This window comes from Mesoplodon mirus (genome assembly GCF_964341445.2).
Source record: "Mesoplodon mirus genome assembly, chromosome: 3".
NCBI lineage: Eukaryota > Metazoa > Chordata > Mammalia > Artiodactyla > Ziphiidae > Mesoplodon > Mesoplodon mirus.
The window spans coordinates 25,888,807-25,914,286 of record NC_138978.1 but is presented as its reverse complement, the minus strand read 5'-3'; the positions used below and the strand labels follow the sequence as shown (position 1 = coordinate 25,914,286).

Here is a 25,480-nt window from a genome sequence, read left to right as displayed (position 1 = left end):
ACAGCAACAAAGACCCAATGCAGCCAAAAATAAATAAATACACACAAAAAAAGAATCTTGGAGACTGCCGGCAGTCTGTAAAACAACATCATATGAAAAGAGCTGGCCTGGGACTTCCCTGGTGGTGCAGTGGTTAAGAATCCACCTGCCAATGCAAGGAACATGGGTTCGAGCCCTGGTCCATGAAGATCCCACATGCCACGGAGCAACTAAGCCCGTGCACCACAACCACTGAGCCTGTGCTCTAGAGCCCGCGAGCCACAACTACTGAAGCCCATGCGCCTAGAGCCCAAGCTCCGCAAAAAGAGAAGCCACTGCAATGAGAAGCCCATGCAGCAACGAAGAGTAGCCCCTGCTCGCAGCAACTAGAGAAAGCCGGCGTGCAGCATCGAAGACCCAACACAACCAAAAATAAATAAATAAATTTATGAAAAAAAAGAAAGAAAGGAGCTGGCCTAATTCAAAGGGTGATTATAAAGGATAAATATGATATTATACATAAAGTGCCTAGCATAGTATCTGGCACATAATAACAGACACACAATAATTAGCTGCTTATAATGTTATGATGATTATGTAACAATGCTGTAAAGGAGAATCAAGCATTGCATGAGATTTAGACTATAAAGTCCTCCCAAACCTGAAATTCTATTATGATTAAATAACCATTAAAAGAATCATCAGATATTAAAGAATTAGTGTTAATTTTTTTAGGTGTGATAGTTGTATTGTGTTCTTAAAATCTGTATCCTGGTAGATACTTAAGTTTTTATGGGTGAAATTATATGACTTGCTTTAAAATACTGTCAGGGAAAAATATGGAGGGGAATAAATGACTCAAGAAAGCTACAGGGATAATAACTGTTGAAGCTGAGTGATAGATAAACTGGGGCTCCTTAAAAAATAAATAAATAAAAGGGCTTCCCTGGTGGCGCAGTGGTTGAGAGTCCGCCTGCCGATGCAGCGGACACGGGTTCGTGCCCTGGTCCGGGAAGATCCCACATGCCGTGGAGCGGCTGGGCCCGTGAGCCATGGCCGCTGAGCCTGTGCTCCGCAACGGGAGAGGTCACAAGAGTGAGAGGCCGCGTACCACAAAAAAAAAAAAAAAAAAAATCATCAGAGACAGAAGTTAGGTATCAATCATAATCTGATACCACTATTTTCTGCTGTTTTGCTCCACAGCAGCAGTAAAATATTTTCTTTTACCATTTTATTGATTGCTCAAAGATTACACTACCAATAAAAATTATTTTTAAATTATTAGAAAAAAAGAACACTTCCCTACAATCCTGACATTTTAACAAATCAAATTATTTTAATTGATTGCTTCTTTCCATTACTTGCTTTTGTATATATATGTGTGTGTAATTATATATTTTATGTATATATATATATAAATTTCTAGAATCATAATCAGAATATAAATAAGTATATTAAAAACATATTTAAGGACAATACAACATGCTTAAGCTACAATCATCAACTAGTTGGAAGTGATGTATTAGTGGTCTTAGATATCAGAGCATTGTAATGTATATGCTCATACTTGAAAAGCAAACCTCGGCAGTTCTCTGTAGAAACAGTGTGACCTCAGGAGAGTAAGATGATAGTTATAAGACTATTGCTATGTAGGTTGTAGACTTTAAAGTCTTTAAAGTCTATTATGGTTCTCATGACTGCGGAACCGGAACCTACAGGGGGAATAAGGCAACCAGAATTGGGGCACTTGAGTTCAAACTCTCATCTGAGGCATCTCAATCCATGCAATCTTTTTGGAACCACTCTAAGGAAAATAAGATGGCTCAACGGCCAAACAGAATACTTGTTCCTACCATGAAAAGCCTACTAAGACCACTCTGGACTTCTCAGCAGTATGACCCTTTGGAGCATCCTAGCCTAACTCATGCTAACATAATTCAGCATACCAACTCAAGGCCAGGATCAGTCTCCTTAATAAGCTAAGGCAGGGCTTCCCTGGTCGCACAGTGGTTGAGAGTCCGCCTGCCGATGCAGGGGACACGGGATCGTGCCCCGGTCCGGGAAGATCCCACATGCTGCGGAGCGGCTGAGCCTGTGAACCATGGCCACTGAGCCTGTGAGTCCGGAGCCTGTGCTCCACAACGGGAGAGGCCCGCGTACCGCAAAAAAAAAAACAAAAAACGCTAAGGCAGCTTGTAAAATTTAGCTATAACAAGTCACTCAAATAACAATGGGATATATGGTAGGAAGAAACACAAATTTTTCTGGGACTTTAATATTAGCTAACATTTATTGAATTTTTACTATGTAAGATGTTGTATTAAGTTTTTACACATATTACCTTTTTTAATCCTATGGCTCACCCTATTTCCTCTGAGGTAATGATGGCTATCAGACATATAAGGAAACTGAGGCTCAGAGAGATTAAGTGAATTACCCAAGGTCACAGGCCAGGACCAAGCAGAGCCAAGAATTCAACCCAGCTCAGTCTGAACCTGTTCTTGATCACTGTTATACCTCCCAACATTAACAAATTATTTCCATGAAAAAAAATTAGTGAATTCAATAAAGACTTTTAAAAATACCTTCAGGGGTTTCATGGGCCCTCTGAAGTCTATCCATGTACATAGACCCCAAGTTAAGAACCTCTGCTCTAAAGATCTCAAGGCATCTAATACAGCATAATACACTTAAAATCTGGAAAAAAAAAAGGTAAGGCAATAATAATAATAGCTACCATTTATTGAGCACCTATATGTGCCAGATACTGTGCTTAGTGCTTTACATATATTACCTCATTTAGTTTTCATCCAACAATGCAACAACTATTACTCTGATGAGAAAACTGAGGTTCAGAGGGTTTAAATGACTTGCCCAAAGAATTGGGAGGGAACTGAGCTCAAGCTGACTCTTTCTATGGCACCAGTTCCACTAAGGCAAACACTGAATCAATCCCAGGTCAAGGGTTTAAACTTACTGTCAGAGTAAACACAGAACAAATCCTGGAGACATATTTACCTGTATGACTTATGCAGTTCCATGACCTTCTCTTCAAGTTCCTTGGTCTGATTTGGGGCCAGTTTAAAATCACTAACATAATCTGCACCATGGAGTTCTGGGTCATAGTCTCCCAGCTCAGACTGGATGGTATAAGAACCTAATAATGCTAAGGTTGCAAATGAACAGGGCAGACGTCCTGCAACTATGTCCTGCCGAAGTTGAAGACATAAATAATACCTACAGCCAAAGAGAAACAAATGTCAGCATGTCAGCAACAAAAACAAAAACATGTCAGCAACAAAAACAATAAGATACAGAGAGAGAAAAAGGAAGAAAACAGGAGAGAGAGGTAGGGAGGGAGAAAGAAAAAGAATGATTAAGTAAATATGAGATAATAGTAATAATTGTTCAGTGTAGGTAGAGGGTATATGGTTGTTCATTGTACTATTTCAATGTCAGATAGTAATAAAGGCTGCTTGGCCCCCAAATTGGGTCCCTTCTTTTCTATCATGTTGCTTTGCCAAATGCGTAGATACTGCCTTTCATATACAAAGATGACATTACTGATACATTTTCACTAGGATATGAACGTTCTTTGGTATGTTTTTCCTCCAAGATGGGCTTAAATTGCATGCAGCCTTCCACACACTATCATCTTGTAAGACCGATTCCACCTGTATGCTAAACTATAGGGAATTCAGATGAGGGTTGAAACAGTTAAGTCCAACAAACTGAGTGACCCTACATATGTCAGACACACCATATGGTATTCACACCCATGGCCCTGACCTCCTTAGCCCTTGTTCTGACTGGGTTAACCAGTTCAGACTCTTTTACCAAACAGGAAAGCTGGGAGGTATGATTAAATTGAAAACTCCTCTATTAATTAGAATCATATCTTTGACTTGACCATAATTAGATGATGAACAACATATGCACCAGCAATCATTTTCGCTATGATTAGTCACTACATCTTTTTTAAAAAGTCAGAGCAATGCCAATCAAATCAGAAGAATCTTAAACTCTTCTAAAATATAGGTAATTAGTACAGATTTTTAGGGATTTGTTTTGTTGTATATATAATAAACCTTAATGAAGAAAGATGAATAAGTAGCAACTCTAAGAGACAAATATTACCTGTGAAAAAGCAATAACCAAGACAATTTTTTCAGGCAGATATGGCATCTCAACTTCAAGAATATACTAAGGATAACTGGACAAAGAATAATTTTTTCAAATGGCATAGACATTTCACAGTACTTAACAAGCAGACCTTTTTTTTTTTTTTTTTTTTTGCGGTATGCGGGCCTCTCACTGTTGGAGCCTCTCCCGTTGCGGAGCACAGGCTCCGGACGCGCAGGCTCAGCAGCCACGGCTCACGGGCCTAGCCTTTCCGCGGCATGTGGGATCTTCCCGGACTGGGGCACGAACCCGTGTCCACTGCATCAGCAGGCGGACTCTCAACCACTGCGCCACCAGGGAAGCCCCAAGCAGACCTTTTAATAGTCTTAGGCTATTCTTATTTGAGAGAGATGAAAACTGAAGCCTAGAGAGTGTATATTTGTCTGAAATCAGATAGTTGACAGCAAAATCAGAATTAGAAAGCAGTTTCTCAACAACCAACAATTCAATTGAACAAACATTTGCCAAATACCTACTACGTATAAGGCTCTATGAAAGATGCTATGGATATATATATGTAGAGTAGTATTCTTTACTATATACTGTTTTTCCTTTTTCCTTTTTTGCTAATATTCAGTATTTATATAGAATCCAATAAAGGCCACTTTCTTAAAAAGGAATCAGTAAGCTATTTTTAAACAGTACAAGATTTATTTCATAAATTAAGTGGGCTCAAAAATTACTGAGGGGGTTTCCCTGGTGGCGCAGCGGTTGAGAGTCCGCCTGCCAGTGCAGGGGACACGGGTTCGTGCCCCGGTCCGGGAGGATCCCGCATGCTGTGGAGCGGCTAGGCCCGTGAGCCATGGCCACTGAGCCTGTGCATCTGGAGCCTGTGCTCCGCAACGGGAGAGGCCACAACAGGGAGAGGCCTGCGTACCGCAAAAAAAAAAAAAAAAAAAAAAATTACTGAGGAAGGTTTAGTTCACGTACCTAATCATACAATTTAAAAGGGGAATAGGAAGAAAAAATAGTAACACGAGACTTTAGCTTTTTTGATCCCTTAAGAAACAGCATGGTGGGAGAGGAGTATTTAAAACAAACCAAAAAAAGGCAGAGCTGTTTTGCCACACTATATTTGTCTCTTGTCCTTTGGAGGATAGTATGGTTTATAGGTTCCCTGTCCACAGCATGGCATAATACCCATGATAAGCAAGGTTAATTCCCTACCAATTTTCTCCAGGCAAGTCACAGATATTTGAGGCTTTTAGGATCACTTATTTGCAAGCCTGCCTTGAAGTGACCAGAAACTTTTTACCTTAGGTTTAATAGCTCATCATTTTTCTTCAATTCTGAATGGAGAAATTCCCATAGCTTATGATAATGAGATTACTTATTACATATTTAACTATTAATAAATTATTTACCTTGTTATATCTTCTGTTAACTGTGCTGGGTCAGGTGGATAAAACTTTACATTAAATGTGAAATTCCAAGGGACACCTGTAAAAATAAACACAAAAGAATTTTATGCTTATGTCTAAGTTTCTGGTTGTTAGAAATACCTAAAAATATTCAAAAAAATCTTTTATTTCTTGAGGTGTCCTAATACTTTCATGCTCTGTGGGTGAAATATTATTTTTATTTAAAAAAGAAAAAGAAGAAAGTTGTTTAGACACCATCTTAAGAGTATCTCATTTTTTTACCCGACTTAATAGTTTTGTTTATAAAACAATATAAGCAAAATAACATAAAGGAAACTATCCTATAGGTGAACATGTTTGTAGCAATGGTTTTCAAAATGTGATCTATATACCACTCTGGGTCCTCAGAGGTCATTCAAAGAGATCCATGGATGTTTTCTTTTGGTGTTGGCATTATTTATATTTGTGACATCTCTCAACATTATCTCAAATAAACAAAAGCATTCTTCCCATTAATATGGGTGAGATTAGGAGATTATTTTAGAAATAAGAAGGAAGAGGCAATATGGGTAGCTCTTAGAAACTATAGCTCTAATGAAAATATTTTAGGTATGAAAACTACAAGAATTCAATCCTAAGACTCATACAAGTGTTTCATATTTTTTTATCTACAATGAAAATCAGAGATTGTGAGTAAAAGTTAAGTGGAGAATGCATTTCAATTTTTCCAACTAAGTGCTACCCCTTCAAGGTTTTTCTAACATGACTGTTTCCCAAAGAGTAGGGCCTGGTCTCAGTCAGAAATAAGTATGATTGGGCTTCCCTGGTGGTGCAGTGGTTGAGAGTCCGCCTGCCAATGCAGGGGACACGGGTTCATGCCCCAGTCCAGGAAGATCCCACATGCCGCGGAGCGGCTGGGCCCGTGAGCCATGGCCCCTGAGCCTGCGCGTCCAGAGCCTGTGCTCCGCAACGGGAGAGGCCACAGCAGTGAGAGGCCCGCATACAGCAAAAAAAAAAAAAAAAAAAAAAAAGAAAGAAGTATGATTGGTTATGATGCTAAGAGCTACATTTTGTTCAGTACTTATTGTATGCCACGTACTAAGCTAGCCCTCTTATATACAGGTAGGTGCTACTATTAGTTCATTTTATTTATGAAGAAACAGAGGCTTAAGAAAATACATAGCTAGTGAATCCAGGGTTCTTTTACTCCAAATCCCATGCTTTTAACCATTGGACTCTATTACCCTATAACAAACATCTGTGTTTCAAACATTGTTCTGTTTTGCATTCACAGCATTTCATCTCCAAATATCATTTTTATTGCTACTGGCTGGCAATGACCATATGCAAATTAAAATTTGAAATAGTTTGAATGTCTTAATGAACATGCAGTTTTAAGCATGCTAAAATATTTAATACAGGAGCCTCTTGGAAATGGTTGATATTTTCCTTCAAAATTTGAACTAAAAGGCAAATTCCAGACAATAAAACAAACTTGTCTCAAATCTACTCAATCCTAATGTTTACCATTAACTCACTTCTAATGTTTCACATCCCAAAAACTTTAAATGGAACTTAGAAAACCAACCCCATAATCGTTTCTCATAAAAAGGGTAAGGGGATGGGGAGGCAATATTTACAGTTCAAATACTGTAAAATACCATCTGTTGTTATGATTATGATATGTTAATAATCTAATCATTGTTAACTTATAATTCCCATATAGACATTTAAAAAAGGTGACTTCTATGCTACCTATAAAAAATGTATTGGCTAGAGGGCTTCCCTGGTGGCAGAGTGGTTAAGAATCCACCTGCCAATGCAGGGGACACAGGTTCGAGCCCTGGTCCAGGAAGATCCCACATGCCGCGTAGCAATGAAGCTCATGTGTGCCACGACTACTGAGCCTGTGCTCTAGAGCCCATGAGCCACAACTACTGAAGCCCACGTGCCTAGAGCCTATGCTCCGCAACAAGAGAAGCCACCGCAATGAGAAGCCCGCACACCACAACAAAGAGTAGCCCCTGCTCACTGCAACTAGAAAAAGCCCACGTGCAGCATGAAGACCCAATACAGCTATAAATAAATAAATTTATTTAAAAAAATGTACTGTCTAGAGCAAATCAATATGGGAAACAAGACAGCTAAAACAATGTTCAATAAATGTGAATTCAGCATTTAAGAACTTTAAACACAAATTCAGTTATTTCGTAACATATATAAATGGCAATTTTTTAACAGTATAGGAAGATTAGCATTAAAGAAAGCAAATCAACAATAGTTTACAAAGTGTGGGGTTTTTTTCTCTTTGAGATAACTGATATAAAAAGCTTGATAACACCCACGACTGGTGGGGAAAATAAGCACTTTCTTCTATTGCTGATGTGAGTGTAAACTGGTACAACACTATGGAGAACAATTGAGAATATCTATCAAAACATAAAAGGTATATACTCTTTCACCTAGCAATTCCATTTTCATAAATGTATCTAAACATACACTTAAACGTGGTCAAATGATACAGGTATAAGATATTGTTTGTAATAGCAAATGTCTGGAAACAACCTAAATGTATTTATTTAGCAAGAAAAGATACACTGCCACTATATATACTGTTAGGTGAAAAAAAAAATCAAGGCAAAGAATAGTGCATATAGAAAGCAACTGTGAAAGTTGGGGGTATAAAAAAGTGGCTATTGTGAACAGCGCTGCTACGATGCAACTTACTATTAAATGGTTCAGAAAAAAGGTTGTGTGTGTGTGTGTGTGTGTGTGTGTAGATAAAGAGAAAAGATAAAATAGTAAAATATTAACATCTGAGGAATCTGGGTGAAGAGTACCCAGGAATTCTTTGTACTATTCTTTCAACTTTTAAGTCTGAAATTGTGTCCAAACATTTTTAAAATTAATAATTGAAAAAAGTTCCTGCCTTCTGGGTACACAGGAAAATAGGAACTATCTCATACGCTGTTGGTGGGGATGTAAACTATTACAATCAATTTAAAGGAGAGCAATTTGGCTATATCTAGTAAAACTAAAAATAAACATACTCTATAATCTAGCAATTCCATTTTAAGCCAAATCAGTGGGTTGTTTTTTTTTTTAATTAATTAATTTATTTTTGGCTGCGTTGGGTCTTTGTTGCTGTGCATGGGCTTTCTCTAGTTGCGGCAAGTGGGGGCTTCTCTTATTGCAGAGCACAGGCTCTAGGCGCCCGGGCTTCAGTAGTTGTGGCACTCGGGCTCAGTAGTTGTGGCTCACGGGCTCTAGAGCTGTGACACACAGGCTTAGTTGCTCCACGGCATGTGGAATATTCCTGGATCAGGGCTCGAACCCATGTCCCCTGCATTGGCAGGCAGATTCTTAACCACTGCACCATCAGGGAAGTCCTGGTGGGGTTTTGTAAACTGTGGATCATGATCCATTGTGAAATCAGTTTAATGGGTCAAAATCAGCATTTTTAAAAATGAAACAGAATACAAGAGAAAAAAGTCAGAGGAGGAATTCCCTGGCAGTCCAGTGTTTAGGACTTGGCACTTTCACTGCCAGGGCCCGGATTCAGTCCCTGGTGGGGAAACTAGGATCCCACAAGCCGCACAGTGCAGCGAAAAATAAAAGAAAAAACTCAGAGGATATCACTGTGAAATTTTCTTTTCAGCTGAGATGAATTCCAAAATCATGTTTATAAGAAAAGCTAGTCACGAATGATTAACTGTTATATAATTCAATTTATATGATGTTCAAAAAGGTAAAACAGTATTTTTAGATATACATTCATACATTAGGTAATTTTTTAAAAACATTAAAAAATACAATGGAATCATTAACACAAAATTCAGGACAGTGGTGACTTCCTCAGGGGAAGGAGAGGAGGATACATTTAGAAGGAGCATATTCTGGGCTATAGAATTTCTTAAACACAGTTTGTGTTATTTTATATATCAGTATTTTTCAGAAGGTATAAGGATTTCTTGCTTTTGCTCTGTACTATTCCAGAAGGAGGTGGAAGTTGCTAGCCTAACTCAGCAGGGGAGATCTCTCTTATTCAGAACCAAGGAAGTTAAACAAAGCTAAATATTAAGCTGGGAGAAGGGAAAGAGACTGATAAACCCTAGAAGAAGGTTCAAATGGATTGTTAGGTCCGAGGGAAATTTCAAAAATACAGGCAAAGCAATACTATCTATTGTACATGGGTATGGATATATGAAGGAAAAATATAAAAACATGGACTGAGTCACCTCAAATTCATGAAAATAGATTTCTACGGATAGGGAGAGAAGGGGATGGGACTAGGAGGAAGACAAAAGAGATAAACCTTACCTGTACTGTTCTATTTTAAATGTAAAAGTTAACACATGTTAATTCTGGGTAATGGGTACATGGGTGTTTGTTATAGTAGCCTCCATTCTTTTCTATATTTTTTGAAATATGGAAAAAATCTTGCTGGTGAATATCTATTACAAATTTAAACATTCATAATTTTTTATTCTACTTCTAGCAATTTACTACAGATACATCTAAGTGCACATATACATATATATTCAATACATGTTTACTGTAACCCAAAATATCCATCAGTAAGATTGGCGCTCTCTCTCTCTCTCTCTCTCTATATATATATATATATATATATACAGTGCTACAACTTTATAATCATTAAAAAAATTTAAACAAATGAAATAAATTGATATATGTTAATATACAGTACACAAATTATGTTAAAGATTGCATATGTATATTAAATACATACAGAACATACATATTTATATTAAAATATATTTATAAAGTATATTATACATAAAATATAATGTATGCATTAAATACATATTTATATTAAAATGTATGTCTATATATACTCAGAACATCTCTGGACAGAACACAAGAAATTAGTTAAAGGACAGGGGAAGAAGGAAGATTTACCTTGTATTATATTCATCTGTATCTTTTAATTTTATACCTCATATTTATATCACCTATTTAAAAAAATTTAAAACTACATATGACATAATATACAGAAAATACAATATATAACAATGTATAACATAATTGTATTTTTTTTTTTTTTTTTTTTGGTGGTACACAGGCCTCTCACTGCTGTGGCCTCTCCCGCTGCGGAGCACAGTCTCCAGACGCGCAGGCTCAGCGGCCACGGCTCACGGGCCCAGCTGCTCCGCGGCATGCGGGATCCTCCCGGACCGGGGCATGAACCCGCGTCCCCCGCATCGACAGGCGGACTCTCAACCACTGCGCCACCAGGGAAGCCCCCATAATTGTATTTTTGAAAAGCAAAATTTATATATGCCTAGAAAAAATCTTACAGATCATACCAACTTAACAGTGATTTTATCTGGAGGATAGGATTTACAGGCTTTTTACTTGCTTCATGATGTATTTTCATAATGCTTAAATTTTTCACAATGGGTATATATTACTTGTATGAAGAAAACCATTTTTTTTTACACTCAAGGGCTTTTTTAAAAAATAAATTTATTTATTTTATTAATTTTGGTTCTGTTGGGTCTTCGTTGCTGTGTGCAGCCTTTCTCTAGTTGCAGCGCACGGGCTTCTCATTGCAGTGGCTTCTCGTTGCGGAGCATGGGCTCTAGGTGCACGGGCTTTAGTAGTTGCGGCACACGGGCTCAGCAGTTGTGGCTCGTGGACTCTAGAGTGCAGGCTCAGTAGTTGTGGCACACGGGCTTAGTTGCTCCACAGTATGTGGGATCTTCCCGGACCAGGGCTCGAAACCATGTCCCCTGCATTGGCAGGCGGCTTCTTAACCACTGCACCACCAGGGAAGCCCATAAAAACTATTTTTAAAAAACCCAAAGTCTTTGCAATAGATAAATGTCAACCTTCTCTTTGGCTCAATGAAATATTTACATTTTGATGTTAAAGTCTGTGTCACAGACACGATTTTTCTTTCCCATGTTGAAGGAAGAGGTTTTATTATTTTGTAAATTTTTTTTAAATGACAAACACTTAGGTTATCTTTCTTAGCGAGTTTTTTTTTCTTTTTTTTTTCAATAGCCTGGAAGATAATCTACTAGACAGTCTTCTCCACTCATCATAAACTTTGTTTTAACTTTTCTTCCTAAAGAGTCTTCTTGTACAATCATTTATTCCTGAGTAATACTGAATATTAAAAGTATCTTCATTGAAAGGGGCTTGGAATCATGTTTTTTGTTGTCATGTCTCAAAAATTCTGAATATTTTTTACTCTGACTTGCATTTTAAAACAAGATTTTATAGGCAGAGAGTAAATATGGAGAGTTGTCAGGCCAAAGTAGTATTTTGTTTCTCTATCTTAAGAAAAATAAATAAATAGGGTCTAAAAGAAAACATTTCACCATAACAAAAGTGTTTTCTTTTAAGAAACAAATGAAAAATAAAACTTCTTTTCAGGTGATACAGTTAAAACTTACTAATCATGATGACTAACATCTACTGCAGTTCCTACAAGTTTCCTCAAAAATAAACTAAACTATAAGGACATCTAGTCATAACTGGAGCGGGGGGGGGGGGGTAAAGTCTCTACCCTTTAGCCCATTGGGCCTGAGGCTACAAAATACTAATCTAGACTTTTTTCAACCTAGAAAAATCTATCCCAGGACACCAGTCTGAGCAGAGTGTTCAGCAGTAATATATGCCAGAGGGCTTGGAGATAAGAGAAAGCTACAATGACAGAAGGGTCACTGGCAAGGAATTTCTTCTATTCTTTTTTTTCCTTCCACAGTTCCTTACATACTTCAATGTGGAAGAAGATGGTTGAAAAGGGACAAAAAAGAACTATAGAGAAGAAAACATGGAGAAGGTTAGAACTCAATAGTCCAGAACAATTTAAATGGAACAGGATCAGGCAGCAAACTCCCAATCGTAAGCTACTACAGTTTCAATCACTACCATTTTGAGAACTGACTCCCATATCCTTTTCTCTTCTATTCTTTGTTTGTTTCCACCTTCTGTTTCTCTCAATCATTCCTATCTTCCCCCACTTTCCCTAGTTGTAAAAAAAAATCATCAAGATCTGACCTACATCTCAATAGTGTCTACCTCTGCTGTATCTTTCTATTATGGAATCTCTACCTTCCAAAGGAAGGCTTTATCTTAATTTCAAAGCCATCTGCCATAGTCAGAATTCTAAAGTGTCTCACAGCCAGAAAAAGGTTGGAAATCCTCTGACCTACTAAAAAAAAGAAAGAGCTAGAAAAAGGGCTATATTCACTTACCACGAACCTGCTTTTTTATTTCTTTGGCAGAATCCAGCCAGGTCTGTAAAAAGAAGAAAAGGCATTCACACAGAGCTCCAAAATACATAAACCACAGAGTACCAGAAGCAGGATTACTGACCATATCCAATAGTGTCTCCAGGTCAACCTACATTTCCAATATTTTTTGCATTAGTTTCACACAGCACAGTAATTTTGAACAGAGAAACAGGGAGCCAGACAGTTGGGCTTGAATCCTAGCTCTACTACTTCCTAGGTGAGTGACTTTAAGCATCTTTGTACTTCAGTTTCCTCATCTATTAGAGGAAGTAAAATGAGATATTAGCAGTAGGGCCTATCTCAGAGTTACTGTGAAGATTAAAAGTTAATATATGTAAAGTTTTAGCAAACAAGAAATGCTAAATAAGCACTTGCTATTTTTATTATTCTGTAAAGGCAAATAGAGATCTATAATCAGGATTGTTGATCTATAACCTAGATCTTATTTTTCCCTCCAACTCTGACCTCCAGTCTCATTCGAGTTTTCTATGTCAGCATAGCACCTGGTACATGGTTCATGCTCAGTTAATGTTTACTGAATGAATAACTATTTTGTTTTTCCTGACTACTCTTGCCACACTAATTTCTCCCTTCACCATTCTCCAACACCACTTAAAATCTGCACACCACAAGGGCAAGGTTCCTCAACCCATAGTGGACCATGCAAAACTAATGGCACTTAAAGAGAGCCTCACCATTAACATCCTTCATAGGCTCCTAGAGAAATGTTTAAAGACAGAAATTTCTAAATTGAATTGTCTAAAAGATTTTTATTGACATAAGACATATACAGAAAAGTACATAAAACATATCTATAGATCAATAAATTATCAAAGTGAACATATAAGTATAACATTACCAGCACCCCAGGAGCCCCTTTCATGCCTGCTCCCAATCCCCCCACCCCATTCCCCCTTCCAAAATGTTTAGAATTGAATTTTAGTTGTATTTAGAAAAGAAGAGTAAGGGAGGATTACTCCTCACCCTGTACCAACAAGGGCAAAGTTCAAGATGACCATCCCATGTGCCCTACCCAAGGAGTGGGCTTGAACACCACAATCTTACATTTGATTTTATATTACACTAACCGTTATATAAAGATAGTCACCACAACAGATAATAAGCAAAGAGTGAGGATGAGTTTCCTTTTCTCTCCCCTGCCCCTGCAATTAACACAGATGATTAAGAAATATGTTTTTAAAAATACCACTTAATATAAAATTATTCTAAAGTATAAAAACTAAGTACATACTTGTTTAAGTCCCGTCAGAAAGGGCAGGGGGTAACCTGGGTGTTTCTCCTTCCTCTCTCATTAAGACTAAAGAACTTTAAGTTGTTATAGGTCCAAAGGCAAAAGAAGACTTTAAAAGCGCCAACTGATAAGTTTTGTGGAACTTCTGAGAAACTTGCAATCCAGAACTCTTAACAAAGACTACTTTCTACCACTGTGGAATGAACATGTCCCCTACAGAGTGAGGTGGCTCCATATGTTCCCTATTTTTAAGAGAAATCTCCCAAAGTAGCCTGAAGCTGCCAAGTTTCTTACAGGGATTCCATGAGCCATTCTATGACTCTAAGGCTAGAATTCCCACCAATCTGACATAAAGAGGGCAAATCCAGATTTGTGCCAATCACATGGGACTCCAAGGTATAAGGTACCTTATAGAACAAAGTATTATTTCTTCAGTATCTAGACCTCCGAATCAAAATCAAAAAGTGTGTACAAGACAATAAAAAATCAGTGTGCATAACAATAGGTACTTTATGCTCAATTTAAACTATTCAATTCAGAGCATTTTATTTAGCCAACAAGTATTTAGGAATGCCTCCATGTGCTAGGCACCAATGTTACAAAAAAGGATTTAAAAATAGTGCTTGTCCTCAAGGAGCTGTCAGTCTAAAGGAAGAGCTGAGTAGGGAACAATTTGTCTTTTCTTAGAGGCAGTTAGGAAATGTTTTTCAAAAGAATGTTTTGGGGGAAAAAAAGGTAAAAAAAAAAAAAGAATGTTTGGGAGATCTAATTTAGGGTTGAAGAACATATAAGAGTTAGGCAAAAAAAGAAGTGGAAGTAATTAGAAAGGCACAGGGTATATAAAGAGAACATGATACATCTGAGTTGCTGAATGTAGTTCAGCAAAGCTGGAGCACAGAAGTGAAGAGGAGAGATGTAAAAGGAAAAAGAACAGTAAGGGCCAGATCATAGAGGCCATAGTATTCCATGCTAAGAAACTTGGACTTCATCAAGTTACAGGCCAGGGAGAATCACTGAAGGATTTAAAATAAGAGTGACACAAATTTGAGGTAGACAGGGAGACCAAATAAGAAGCTGTTGTTGAGAATGATGACAGTCAGGATTTGTGACTGAGTAAATAGGGTGGGCTGATGATGAGAGGTGGTAAAGTACCAAGGTGTCTTTGGAAATCCAAGTGGAATATTTCAGTAGATAGCTGGATAAGCAGGTCTGGCACTCAGAAGAGTGATTTTAACCAGAGAGATAAATTTGGGCACTTTCCCCATATAGGTGGCAAATGAAGCCATGAAAGTAGATAAAAATCATCCAGGGAGCATATAATAGAGTTAAAAGAAAGAAACTAAAGATAAACCTTGGGGAACATTTACAGTTAAGGGATGAAGAGAGGATAAAGAGCTGAGAAGTAAACTGAGAAGAAGTGACCAAGTGGTAGGAGGAAAACAGGAGAGACTGGTATCACGGAATCCCAAGGAATAGAACATTTCAAGGATGGATAGGCAAGCTCATCAATGCTGAAAAATGGACAAGGAACATGAAGATGAAAAACTGTCAGATTTATCTTGGCAAGGGCAGTTCAGCAGAGTGGTAAGAGCAGAAATCAAAATACGGTGAGTTATACCAAGTGCTGGTGAGAATGTGGCACAGCTGGAACTCTTAGTGCTGGTGGGAGTGTGAATTGGTAGCACCACTTTGGAAAACTGACGGTATCTACTAAAGCTGAACATATACGTGTCATCCACAACCCAGCAATTCCACTTCTGGGAAGCCAACAGAAATGAATATGACAAGATATGCACTAAAAGACATGTATGAGAATGTTCCCAGGAGCATCATTCATAAAAGCCGCAAACTGTAAACAAGCCAAATGTCCATCAACAGTAGAGTGCATAAATAAAGTGTGGTATAGTCAAACAATGAACTATTATACAGCAGCAAGAATGGATGAACTACTGCTACTCGCCAACAACATGGATGAAACTCAAAAACATGCTATTAAACAAAACAAAAGAAGCCAGACCTAAGAGCACATACTGTATGGTTTCGCTTATGTAAAGTTTAAAAACAGGCAAAACTAATTGATGGTGATAGATGTTAGGAAGACATCTGTTACTTTTGACAGGGCCTGAGGTAGGAGTACTGATTGTTAGGGGCTGGCGGTAGTGACTGGAAGGGGAAACAAAGTGGGATTCTGGAATCCTTCAGAAAAAAATCCTTGATTCATTCATAAATAACTTATTCCAAGCAGGAATAAAATCTAGGAAGCAACTATTGGGTTGGCCAAAAGGTTCATTTTGTTTTTTCTGTTAAGATGGCTCTAGTAGCACTTAGTTGTCTTCAACTTCATTTGAAACAATTTTGTTAGAGTATATGTGACAGCCGTCCTATCAACATGCATTTAAAAAAAGACATCAAAATTGGTGAATTTTTGTGTGACATTTTAATATTGAAAATGGAAGAAAAAAAGCAACATTTTCGGCATATTATGCTTTATTATTTCAAGAAAGGTAAAAATGCAACTGAAACACAAAAAAAGATTTGTGCAGTGTATGGAGAAGGTGCTGTCACTGACCGAATGTGTCAAAAGTAGTTTGCAAAGTTTCATGCTAGAGATTTCTTGCTGGACGATGCTCCATGGTCTAGTAGACCAGTTGAAGTTGATAGCGATCAAATCGAGACATTAACTGAGAACAATCAATGTTATACCACGAGGGAGACAGCTGACATACTCAAAATATTCAAATCAAGCACTGAAAATCATTTGCACCAGCTTGGTTATGTTAATCACTTTGATGTTTGGGTTCCACATAAGTTAAGCAAAAAAAACCCTCTTGACCGTATTTCCACATGCAATTCTCTACTTAGATGTAGTGAAAACATTCTGTTTTTAAAACAAATTGTGATGGGCGATGAAAAGTGGACACTGTACAATAATATGGAATGGAAGAGATCGTGGAGCAAGCGAAATGAACCACCACCAACCACACCAAAGGCCGGTCTTCACCCAAAGAACGGGATGTTGTGTATATGGCAGGATTGGAAGGGAGTCCTCTATTATGAGCTCCTTCCGGAAAACCAAACAATTAATTCCAACAAGTACTGCTCCCAATTAGACCAACTGAAAGCAGCACTCGACAAAAAGCATCCAGAATTAGTCAACAGAAAATGCATAATCTTCCATCAGGATAATGCAAGACCGCATGTTTCTTTGATGACCAGGCAAAAACCGTTACAGCTTGGCTGGGAAGTTCTGACTCATCCACCATATTCACCAGACATTGCACCTTTGGATTTCCATTTATTTAAGTCTTTACAAAATTCTCTTAGTGGAAAAAATTTCAATTCCCTGGAAGACTATAAAAGGCACCTGGAACAGTTCTTTGTTCAAAAAGATAAAAAGTTTTGGGGGACTTCCCTGGTGGCGCAGTGGTTAAGAATCCGCCTGCCAATGCAGGGGACAGGGGTTCGAGCCCTGGTCCAGGAAGATCTCTATGTGCTGTTGAGCAGCTAAGCCCATGAGCCACAACTACTGAGCCTGTGCTCTAGAGCCTGCGAGCTGCAACTACTGAGCCCACGTGCTGCAACTACTGAAGCCCGCACGCCTAGAGCCTGTGCTCTGCAACAAGAGAAGCCACCACAATGAGGCCTGCGCACCACAACAAAGAGTAGCCCCTGCTCTCAGCAACTAGAGAAAACCCACGTGCAGCAGCGAAGACCCAATGCAGCCAAAAAATTAATGAATAAATAAATAAATTTTTTTAAAAGATGCATCACTGTGAATCTCAGAACACTAAAGAAAGGTAGAAAGAAAGAGAGAAAAAGAAGAGAAGGAGGGAGGAAAGGAGGGAGGGAGGAAGGGAAGGAAGGAGGGTAAAAGATTCTACTAGCCTAATTCTACACAGGGCAAGAGAGAGGGGAGATCATACAAAGCATCACAAATCAGAATGGCTTTGACCTTCTCAATAGCCAATATTAAAAGCTAGAAGACAATGGAGCAATGCCTTCAAAATTATGAAGGCAAATCATTTCAAGCCTAAAATTCTATACCCAACCAAACTATCAACCAAATACAACAGTACAATAAACACATTTTCAGACATGTAATGTCTCAAAAAGATTACATCCCATATGTAATTTCTCAGAAGGAGTGCTCTATCAAATACCAGGAGATGCTAAGATAAAGGGGAAACAAGAGAAACATCACAGGAGAGAAGTACAACAAACCCCCAGGATAATGGTGATGGGAAATACCTGGGTCAACTATATACAAGACAGAGAGAGCAACTCATCCAGACTGGAGAAGTATGACTCAAAGAGATAGCATACTGAAGAAGGACTGTCACCATCACAATGGCCTTTGCTACCGTATTGTCCCTTTAACCTAACAATGCTAAGGAAGTCTCCTCCAAACTCATTTTTGTACAGGATTTACTTGGGCCATATGCAAATGAAGTTCCTGCTTTCCCTTCTATGTTCTACTTCCTGAATCAGCTAAAGACCTTCATTTTAACCCAAAGGAAAACTCTGCTTTGACCTATTTCTGAGAGCTGGAAGTTAGCCATGATGAATTTAGAAGCAGAAAATATAGAACAGCCCATTACCCCAACCATATCCTGTAAGAACCTGGCCCATCAGACCTGCCAGATGCCCCAAATATGATAAGCCCTATGTTTCCCAGGATTCACTTGTCCACTGACTTCCCCAGAAGGGGTTCTTATAAACAATCAGAGAAGTTGAAACTAGATTATGATTCAGAGACATCAACTTTTTTTCCCAGAAATATTTTATCTAAGGGGGACAATAAAGCCCTTTTTTACTCAGCCAGATTTGTTGTTTGCTGTACAATCAAATTCAGCTTTTATATTAGGCACTTTTAACATCACTTTATACAGAAATATATCAATAAATATAAATAAAGCAATTTAATATTTTCTCATTAAAAAATAAATAGGATAGTGAAAACTACTACAAGGAAATAAAACTTGCTGATAGGATAGAGTATGGATGACACCAACAATAGCAAAAAGTTTTCAATGCAACTGGAAGCAACTGGAAGCTTTTTACCAATGTGAGCACTGGAAGTTCAACTGCAAGATGAAAGAATTTCCTCTGCTGAATGCCTTTGGATGAGCCAGCTCCCAGCAATTTGGTTCATAGAAAAATTATAACAGTTACATTAAACAAGTAGGTACTGGTACTCAGTGACTTCATTTATATGCCAAATTCAAGTATTCTCAAATATTCTAACATAAACCTGAGTGGGGTACACACACACAATATAAAAACATTCGATTTTATCTCACTGAGCTTGTATAACATAAAATACTTCCCAGAGTATTTTCCTCGATTCATGGGAGAACTTTCTAACTCACAGCTGCAGAAAGTTTTTCACTGTAGTATTAGAGGTGTTGTTTTGTTTTTTAATTACCTTCAATCTTTCCTTACTACGTACACTGTATCTTGGAGAGGCAGGAATAAATACATTCTTAACAACAGTAAATGAATTAAAACAATTTTGGGGGTCAGTTTCTTATATTACAAGCAGTCTTCTCACCTTAGAGGTTGCATTATCCCAAATGGCTAGACTAAAGTAGTCTTCTTCCAAAAGATTGAGGTGTTCACATACTCGTTTAAGTAAATCTTGTCCCTTAGCATGTTTCTGCAAAGATACACATACTTTAGTTGAGGTTTCCTCTTATTCCTGCATTTATCACGAAATAACATAAAATGTCACTTTCCAATTTTCTCTTTTATCCTTGGTTACTAACACTTTCAGATGGTTGCATAGTGCAAGTAGAACAAAGTGAGTAACAAAAATCCTGTTTCTTAATTTGTCAGTTTAAATATGCAACACATTTATAGTTGCTTGGAAATGCTGCTACAATTCAAAGCAAAATTCCATCAAGCATCCCCCACCTCCATCCTAAACATTACATTCTTTATTTTTGGTGTATTTCCTGAAGCCTGCTATGGGTCGCTGTCAATCAGCATAAGCACCTGACTTACCTGAATCAGCTGTCGACACTGACAATTAACAGTGGTTATGGAAATCATTAGACTCTCTATCATTCCCAGACCAAATGTCCCAAGACAATGAGCTATGTCTCAACTCCCTGCAATCTCTTTCAGAAAAATGCATAAAGTATAAGATTTTAGGTACCCTCCAGACATTACCCGTTGCAGTGGCTCTTTCAGTTGTGCTACAAATCATTTCTTAATGTTTCTCTACCCAGAAAATCAAACCATTACCAATTTGGGGTACTGGTATTCCTGTTTATAGGGAGGAAATGCCATAACTCAGGAACTGAGATTTAGAGTGAAAAAGTCCCTGCTTTTTCATTTACTAGCTAAACAACCTGAGTCAATTTCTGAACATTAGCTTTCTCATCTGTGAAGTGATAAGAATATGTATACTTGTCCTACCTAACTACTGGAATTGTTGAAAAAAATTAAATATGCTGGACTTCCCTGGTGGCACAGTGGTTAAGGATCCACCTGCCAATGCAGGGGACACGGGTTCAAGCCCTGGTCCGGGAAGATCCCACATGCCGTGGAGCAACTAAGCCCACGAGCCACAACTACTGAGCCTGCACCCCACAACTACTGAAGCCCACGCACCTAGAGCCCGTGCTCCGCAACAAGAGAAGGTGCGGCAATGAGAAGCCTGCGCACTGCAACGAAAATAGCTCCCGCTCGCTGCAACTAGAGAAAGCCCGCATGCAGCAATGAAGACCCAACGCAGCCAAAAATAAATAAATAAATAAATAAATTTAAAAAATAATAATAATAAAAAAACTTTTTTAAATAATAAAAAAATTAAACTTGCTAATGTCTTCTGAGAAATACATTTTTTAAAACTTCCAAAAAATTAGAAATCATTTTTTGGCACATATACATGACATGTCCTTCTCTCAATGAGCTGAGCTATTTTTTTTTTTTTTTTTTTTTTTCTTTCGGTACGCGGGCCTCTCACTGTTGTGGCCTCTCCCATTGCGGAGCACAGGCTCCGGACCTGCAGGCTCAGGGGCCATGTCTCACGGGCCCAGCCGCTCCGCGGCATGTGGGATCTTCCCGAACTGAGGCACGAACCCGTGTCCCCTGCATCGGCAGGCGGACTCAACCACTGCGCCACCAGGGAAGCCCTGAGCTGAGCTATTTTTAATGACTATTAGTAATTCACATAGATGTTCATTCATTTTTAGACTTATGCCATCTATATTATATCATTTTCTTCATTTTCTCCCTTCTATGTTTTCACTCTATATGACAGAGATGATTAGGGAATTCTTCACATACAGGTCCCTACTCCCTTATTTATAATTCCAAAATTCGGAAGTTCTAAAAAGTAAAAGTTTGGGCTTGTTTATTTTGTTTTTGTTCAAAGCTCATCTGAAGGCAAATTCTGACCTGAACTGTTATGGGCTATTTTTTATCTTTATTTATCCAACTTAGAGTGAATCTTCATATATTTTACCATAGAAATAATGTGTTTGATAATGTACCTACTGCTACACACTCTGCTGGGAATATTATGAAATTTGCAGAATATGTACTTGTTGCTTTTCTAAAACCCAAAATATTCTGAATTCTAAAACCCAAAATATTCTGAATTCTGAAACACATCTGCCCCCAAATGTTTCAGATATAAGGGACCCATATCTAGATTTTGGTCTGAATGGGAAGAATGAGTGTGGAATAGCTTTCCCCATCTCCAGACTAGCTAGTAGTGAGAAGCAGAAAGAGCAGACCCTAGGTCTTCTCCAGTTACCAGGTGTAGTAACTATTTTTAAAATGCAACAGTGTATTTTTCTTGATTTCTCTTTCAAAACTTGGAGAGGGAATTCCTATTAATAAATACAGTATAATATTTTAGACTACTTATTTGTGTTTTGATATATTTGCATATAAATAATTCAATTTCAAAATAATTTTTTACACACCTAAGATATAAGTATATGTGAATTATATGTTTTATCAAAAGGCTATTATTAGTAATAATCACAATTGCTTTTTATCAAGCATATCATAATTGACAATTACTGCTCTAGTTAAAAAAATTGCTGATAGATTTTTAAGGACTTTTAACTTGTCTTGAAGAAGCAAAAGAATAACTGAAACAACTCTGACATTTTTATTCAATCTTGATTCAATTATTTATTCTTTCTGGAAATAATAGAGAATTTTAATAAATGGGATTACTTGATTTAAGTTTTTTATATCCTATCTCATGGAGCTAAAGAAATACATTAAATAAAGCTCATTAAGGTTTAGATCTGGGAGAGCAGAAATGAACAGACAGTAATTTTTTTTTTTTTGATAAATAAAATTATGGGGACTGATGGACCTAGAAACTGAGGCTATCCTGGGAAATCTAGTCATGGAAGATCACTCTATAAATAACAAATCAATATTTTTATTAAACAAAATTATTTTGGATTATAAAAGTAACATGCTCAATTCACAAGATTGGGCAGATATAGAAAAAGCTGGAGAAGAAAATAAGACTCACTCATAATCCTTCCACACCTCCACCTCCAGAAAATCACTATTAACATTTCAGTCCATAGAAATATTCATTATACTGGGTCTTAGGCCATGGTACCACTTACCCAACCCTACATGAAACAATTTGTAAGAGTTCTAACTACTTGAGATTGAAATGCACTCACCTCCACAACACATTCATAAACTGTGTCATCCAACAAAGAAACCTTGCAATGCATGTTTCTGTGTCTTCTGATCGATTTCTGGGAAGCTTTTAATTCTCCTTCTGCTATTGATTCAGGACTTTCTTCTTTTACTTCTATTTTAGAGCAGTCTTCAAGTCCTCCTCCTTCCTCAGTCTGAAAATCGGGATCTTCTCTGTGTTCTTCCTGAGCAGGCTACATACCCATGACATCACCAAGTCAGTAACAAAGACATTTCACAAAACGTGCCGTATACACGTTTGCCTATAATATTGCTACCAATAAAAGCACTAACTGAAGAAGAAAAACTGTTAAAACAAATACAAGTGATATTAAGATTATTTTTCTGTAAAAGATATTATGATCTCCCAAAAGATCCACAGACTCTGCTATTCTCAAAACTTTATGATAGAAGGTAAAATCCCATCTTTCAAATCAATAAATGAAGGTTTCAGGTAAACCAGAGGACAGCAATCTGTTGCTCTCAGCACTATATTTTCTCCCTGACTATGCCATTGCCTATTATTAAAACCTATTAAAACGTAAACATCTTTGCCCCATGCTCCTCAATTTTAGCGAGGTAGCCTTATGAATTGCAAAACGAGTTGTGATTTGTCATGTAGTCTAAATTTTATGAATGGGGAATTCCCTGGTGGTCCGGTGGTTAAGACTCCACACTCTCACTGCCAAGGGCCCAGGTTCAGTCCCTGGTCGGGGAACTAAGATCCCACAGGCCTCGAGGCACGGCCCAAAAACAAAAAAACAAAGAAACAGGAAAAACCCATAAATTTCTTTGAATGGCTAAAAGGGGTTCTTGGGACCATTTCAGAGCATAAGGCAACATATGTATAGTAGGCTAACAACTGTAAATACCAATTAATTCATTTTTACCAGGTATCAACCATGATAAATGCAAAGAAGATTCAAAGAAGCAAGAGACAAATTGAAATCTGGATCTCCTAAGGCAATCATTAAGTCATCCCAAAGTAATACAGGTGGGCTTCCCTGGTGGCGCAGTGGTTGAGAGTCCGCCTGCCGATGCAGGGGACACAGGTTCGTGCCCCGGTCCGGGAAGGTCCCACATCCCACATGCCACAGAGCGGCTGGGCCCGTGAGCCACGGCCGCTGAGCCTGTGCGTCCGGAGCCTGTGCTCCGCAACAGGAGAGGCCACAACAGTGAGAGGCCTGTGTACCACGAAAAAAAAAAAAAAAAAAAAAAAGTAATACAGGTAAGTGAGACAACATTTTGGCATATACTTACTCACTTTCGTCACAATAAAATTGCTGAAAGGTTCTTAACTAAACCTCACTAATTCTTTTCTTTCAAAAAAATACATAGTTGACATTTAGGAAAAAGGATTTAATTATTTGGCTCCTGCTCCTCCTGCATTAGATACTGGAGGTGTCTACAAGTCTCCTTCCCCTCCTTCATGACCCTCTTAAATGTTACCTCTTCATTAAGGCCTTCACTGGCTATCCTATCTGGCCTATCCCCACTCTACTAGTGTTCTTCATGTTAGTACCCTGTTTATTGCCTTCATAACATTTATTACAATAAATAATTAATTTGTATTTACTACTTTTTTGTCTCTTCCCTTAGACTATAAAGTTATCAAGAGTAGGGAACATGTTTGTTCATAATAATATTTAATAATAATAATGAGAATAATAACAAACATTTATATAGAAATTACAATGGGTCATTTACTGTTCTAAAAGCATTACTTACATGAACTCATTTAACCCTATGGGGAGGGTACTATTATTATCCCCCCTTGACAAATAAGAAACTGAGGCCAGAGAAGTTAATTTGCCTAGGATCATACAGTCAGTAAGTCACATACCACTTTGACTCCAGAATTCATGATCTTAAACCTCTTTGCCATATTATAGTTTTTATCTACCAATGTATGTCCAGCTTAGGGCCTGGCACACACAGCAGGTTTTCAGTAAATTTGTTGAGTAAATAAATAAGTATCAAAAAATGACACATGGCTTCCAAAAAATCCAAGGTAGGACTTCCCTGGTGGTGCAGTGGTTGAGAGTCCTCCTGCCAATGCAGGGGACACGGGTTCGTGCCCCGGTCCGGGAAGATCCCACATGCCACGGAGCGGCTGGGCCCGTGAGCCATGGCCTCTGAGCCTGCACGTCCAGAGCCTGTGCTCCGCAATGGGAGAGGCCACAACAGTGAGAGGCCCGCGTACCGCAAAAAAAAAAAAAAATCCAAGGTACCCTAGATGAAGCTTGGTGCAGTCCTACAATGCAAACTGACTTTTAAAAAATCCGGTATAGAAAAGGACCACTCAAATGAAATTCTACTATGAAATCAATGAATGAGATTTTAGTTAAATCTAAAATTAACTTTGTCATCTGTTTCAACTTCAGTACAAATGCTATGATCTTTAGACAAAACAGACTAGCCCTGATTCAAATGCTAATTAAAACAAGATATGGATTTTTCCATACATAAAGCAAAGGAGAAAAAAAAGCAATTAAGAACCTCTTGAAAGTACCAGACTTCCTGAAAGGTAATGTAATTGAACTCTTTTGGTACTCCTAAAATTAAATTAAATTAATGACATTAAGATATGTAGCTTCTCTGCCTTTACTGTTCATGTTTATTAACTAAGTAATAATAACTAACATTTATTGAGTGCCTATAATATGTCAGGCAATGTCTTAAGAGCTTTACACTTTTATCTCTTTTAATCCTCATAATGGCCAAATAAGGTGAACATTATTATCCTCATTGTACAG

The 25,480-nt window shown here is 37.9% G+C and overlaps 1 protein-coding gene across 19 annotated transcripts in view; it reads right to left on the bottom strand.

The window, feature by feature from the left end:
- EPB41 (erythrocyte membrane protein band 4.1) overlaps positions 1 to 25,480 on the bottom strand; it is a 204,227-nt gene that overhangs the window by 97,404 nt on the left and 81,343 nt on the right. For all 19 annotated transcript variants that reach the window (XM_082613567.1, XM_082613580.1, XM_082613562.1 and 16 more), the window contains exons 3-7: positions 22,706 to 22,918; positions 19,591 to 19,695; positions 12,749 to 12,791; positions 5,526 to 5,601; positions 2,998 to 3,216 (exon numbers count right to left, since the gene is read on the bottom strand). In XM_082613567.1, the coding sequence (XP_082469693.1) occupies positions 2,998 to 3,216; positions 5,526 to 5,601; positions 12,749 to 12,791; positions 19,591 to 19,695; positions 22,706 to 22,759 (497 nt within the window). In that variant the 5' untranslated portion in view covers positions 22,760 to 22,918. The remainder of the gene's footprint in view (positions 1 to 2,997; positions 3,217 to 5,525; positions 5,602 to 12,748; positions 12,792 to 19,590; positions 19,696 to 22,705; positions 22,919 to 25,480) is intronic.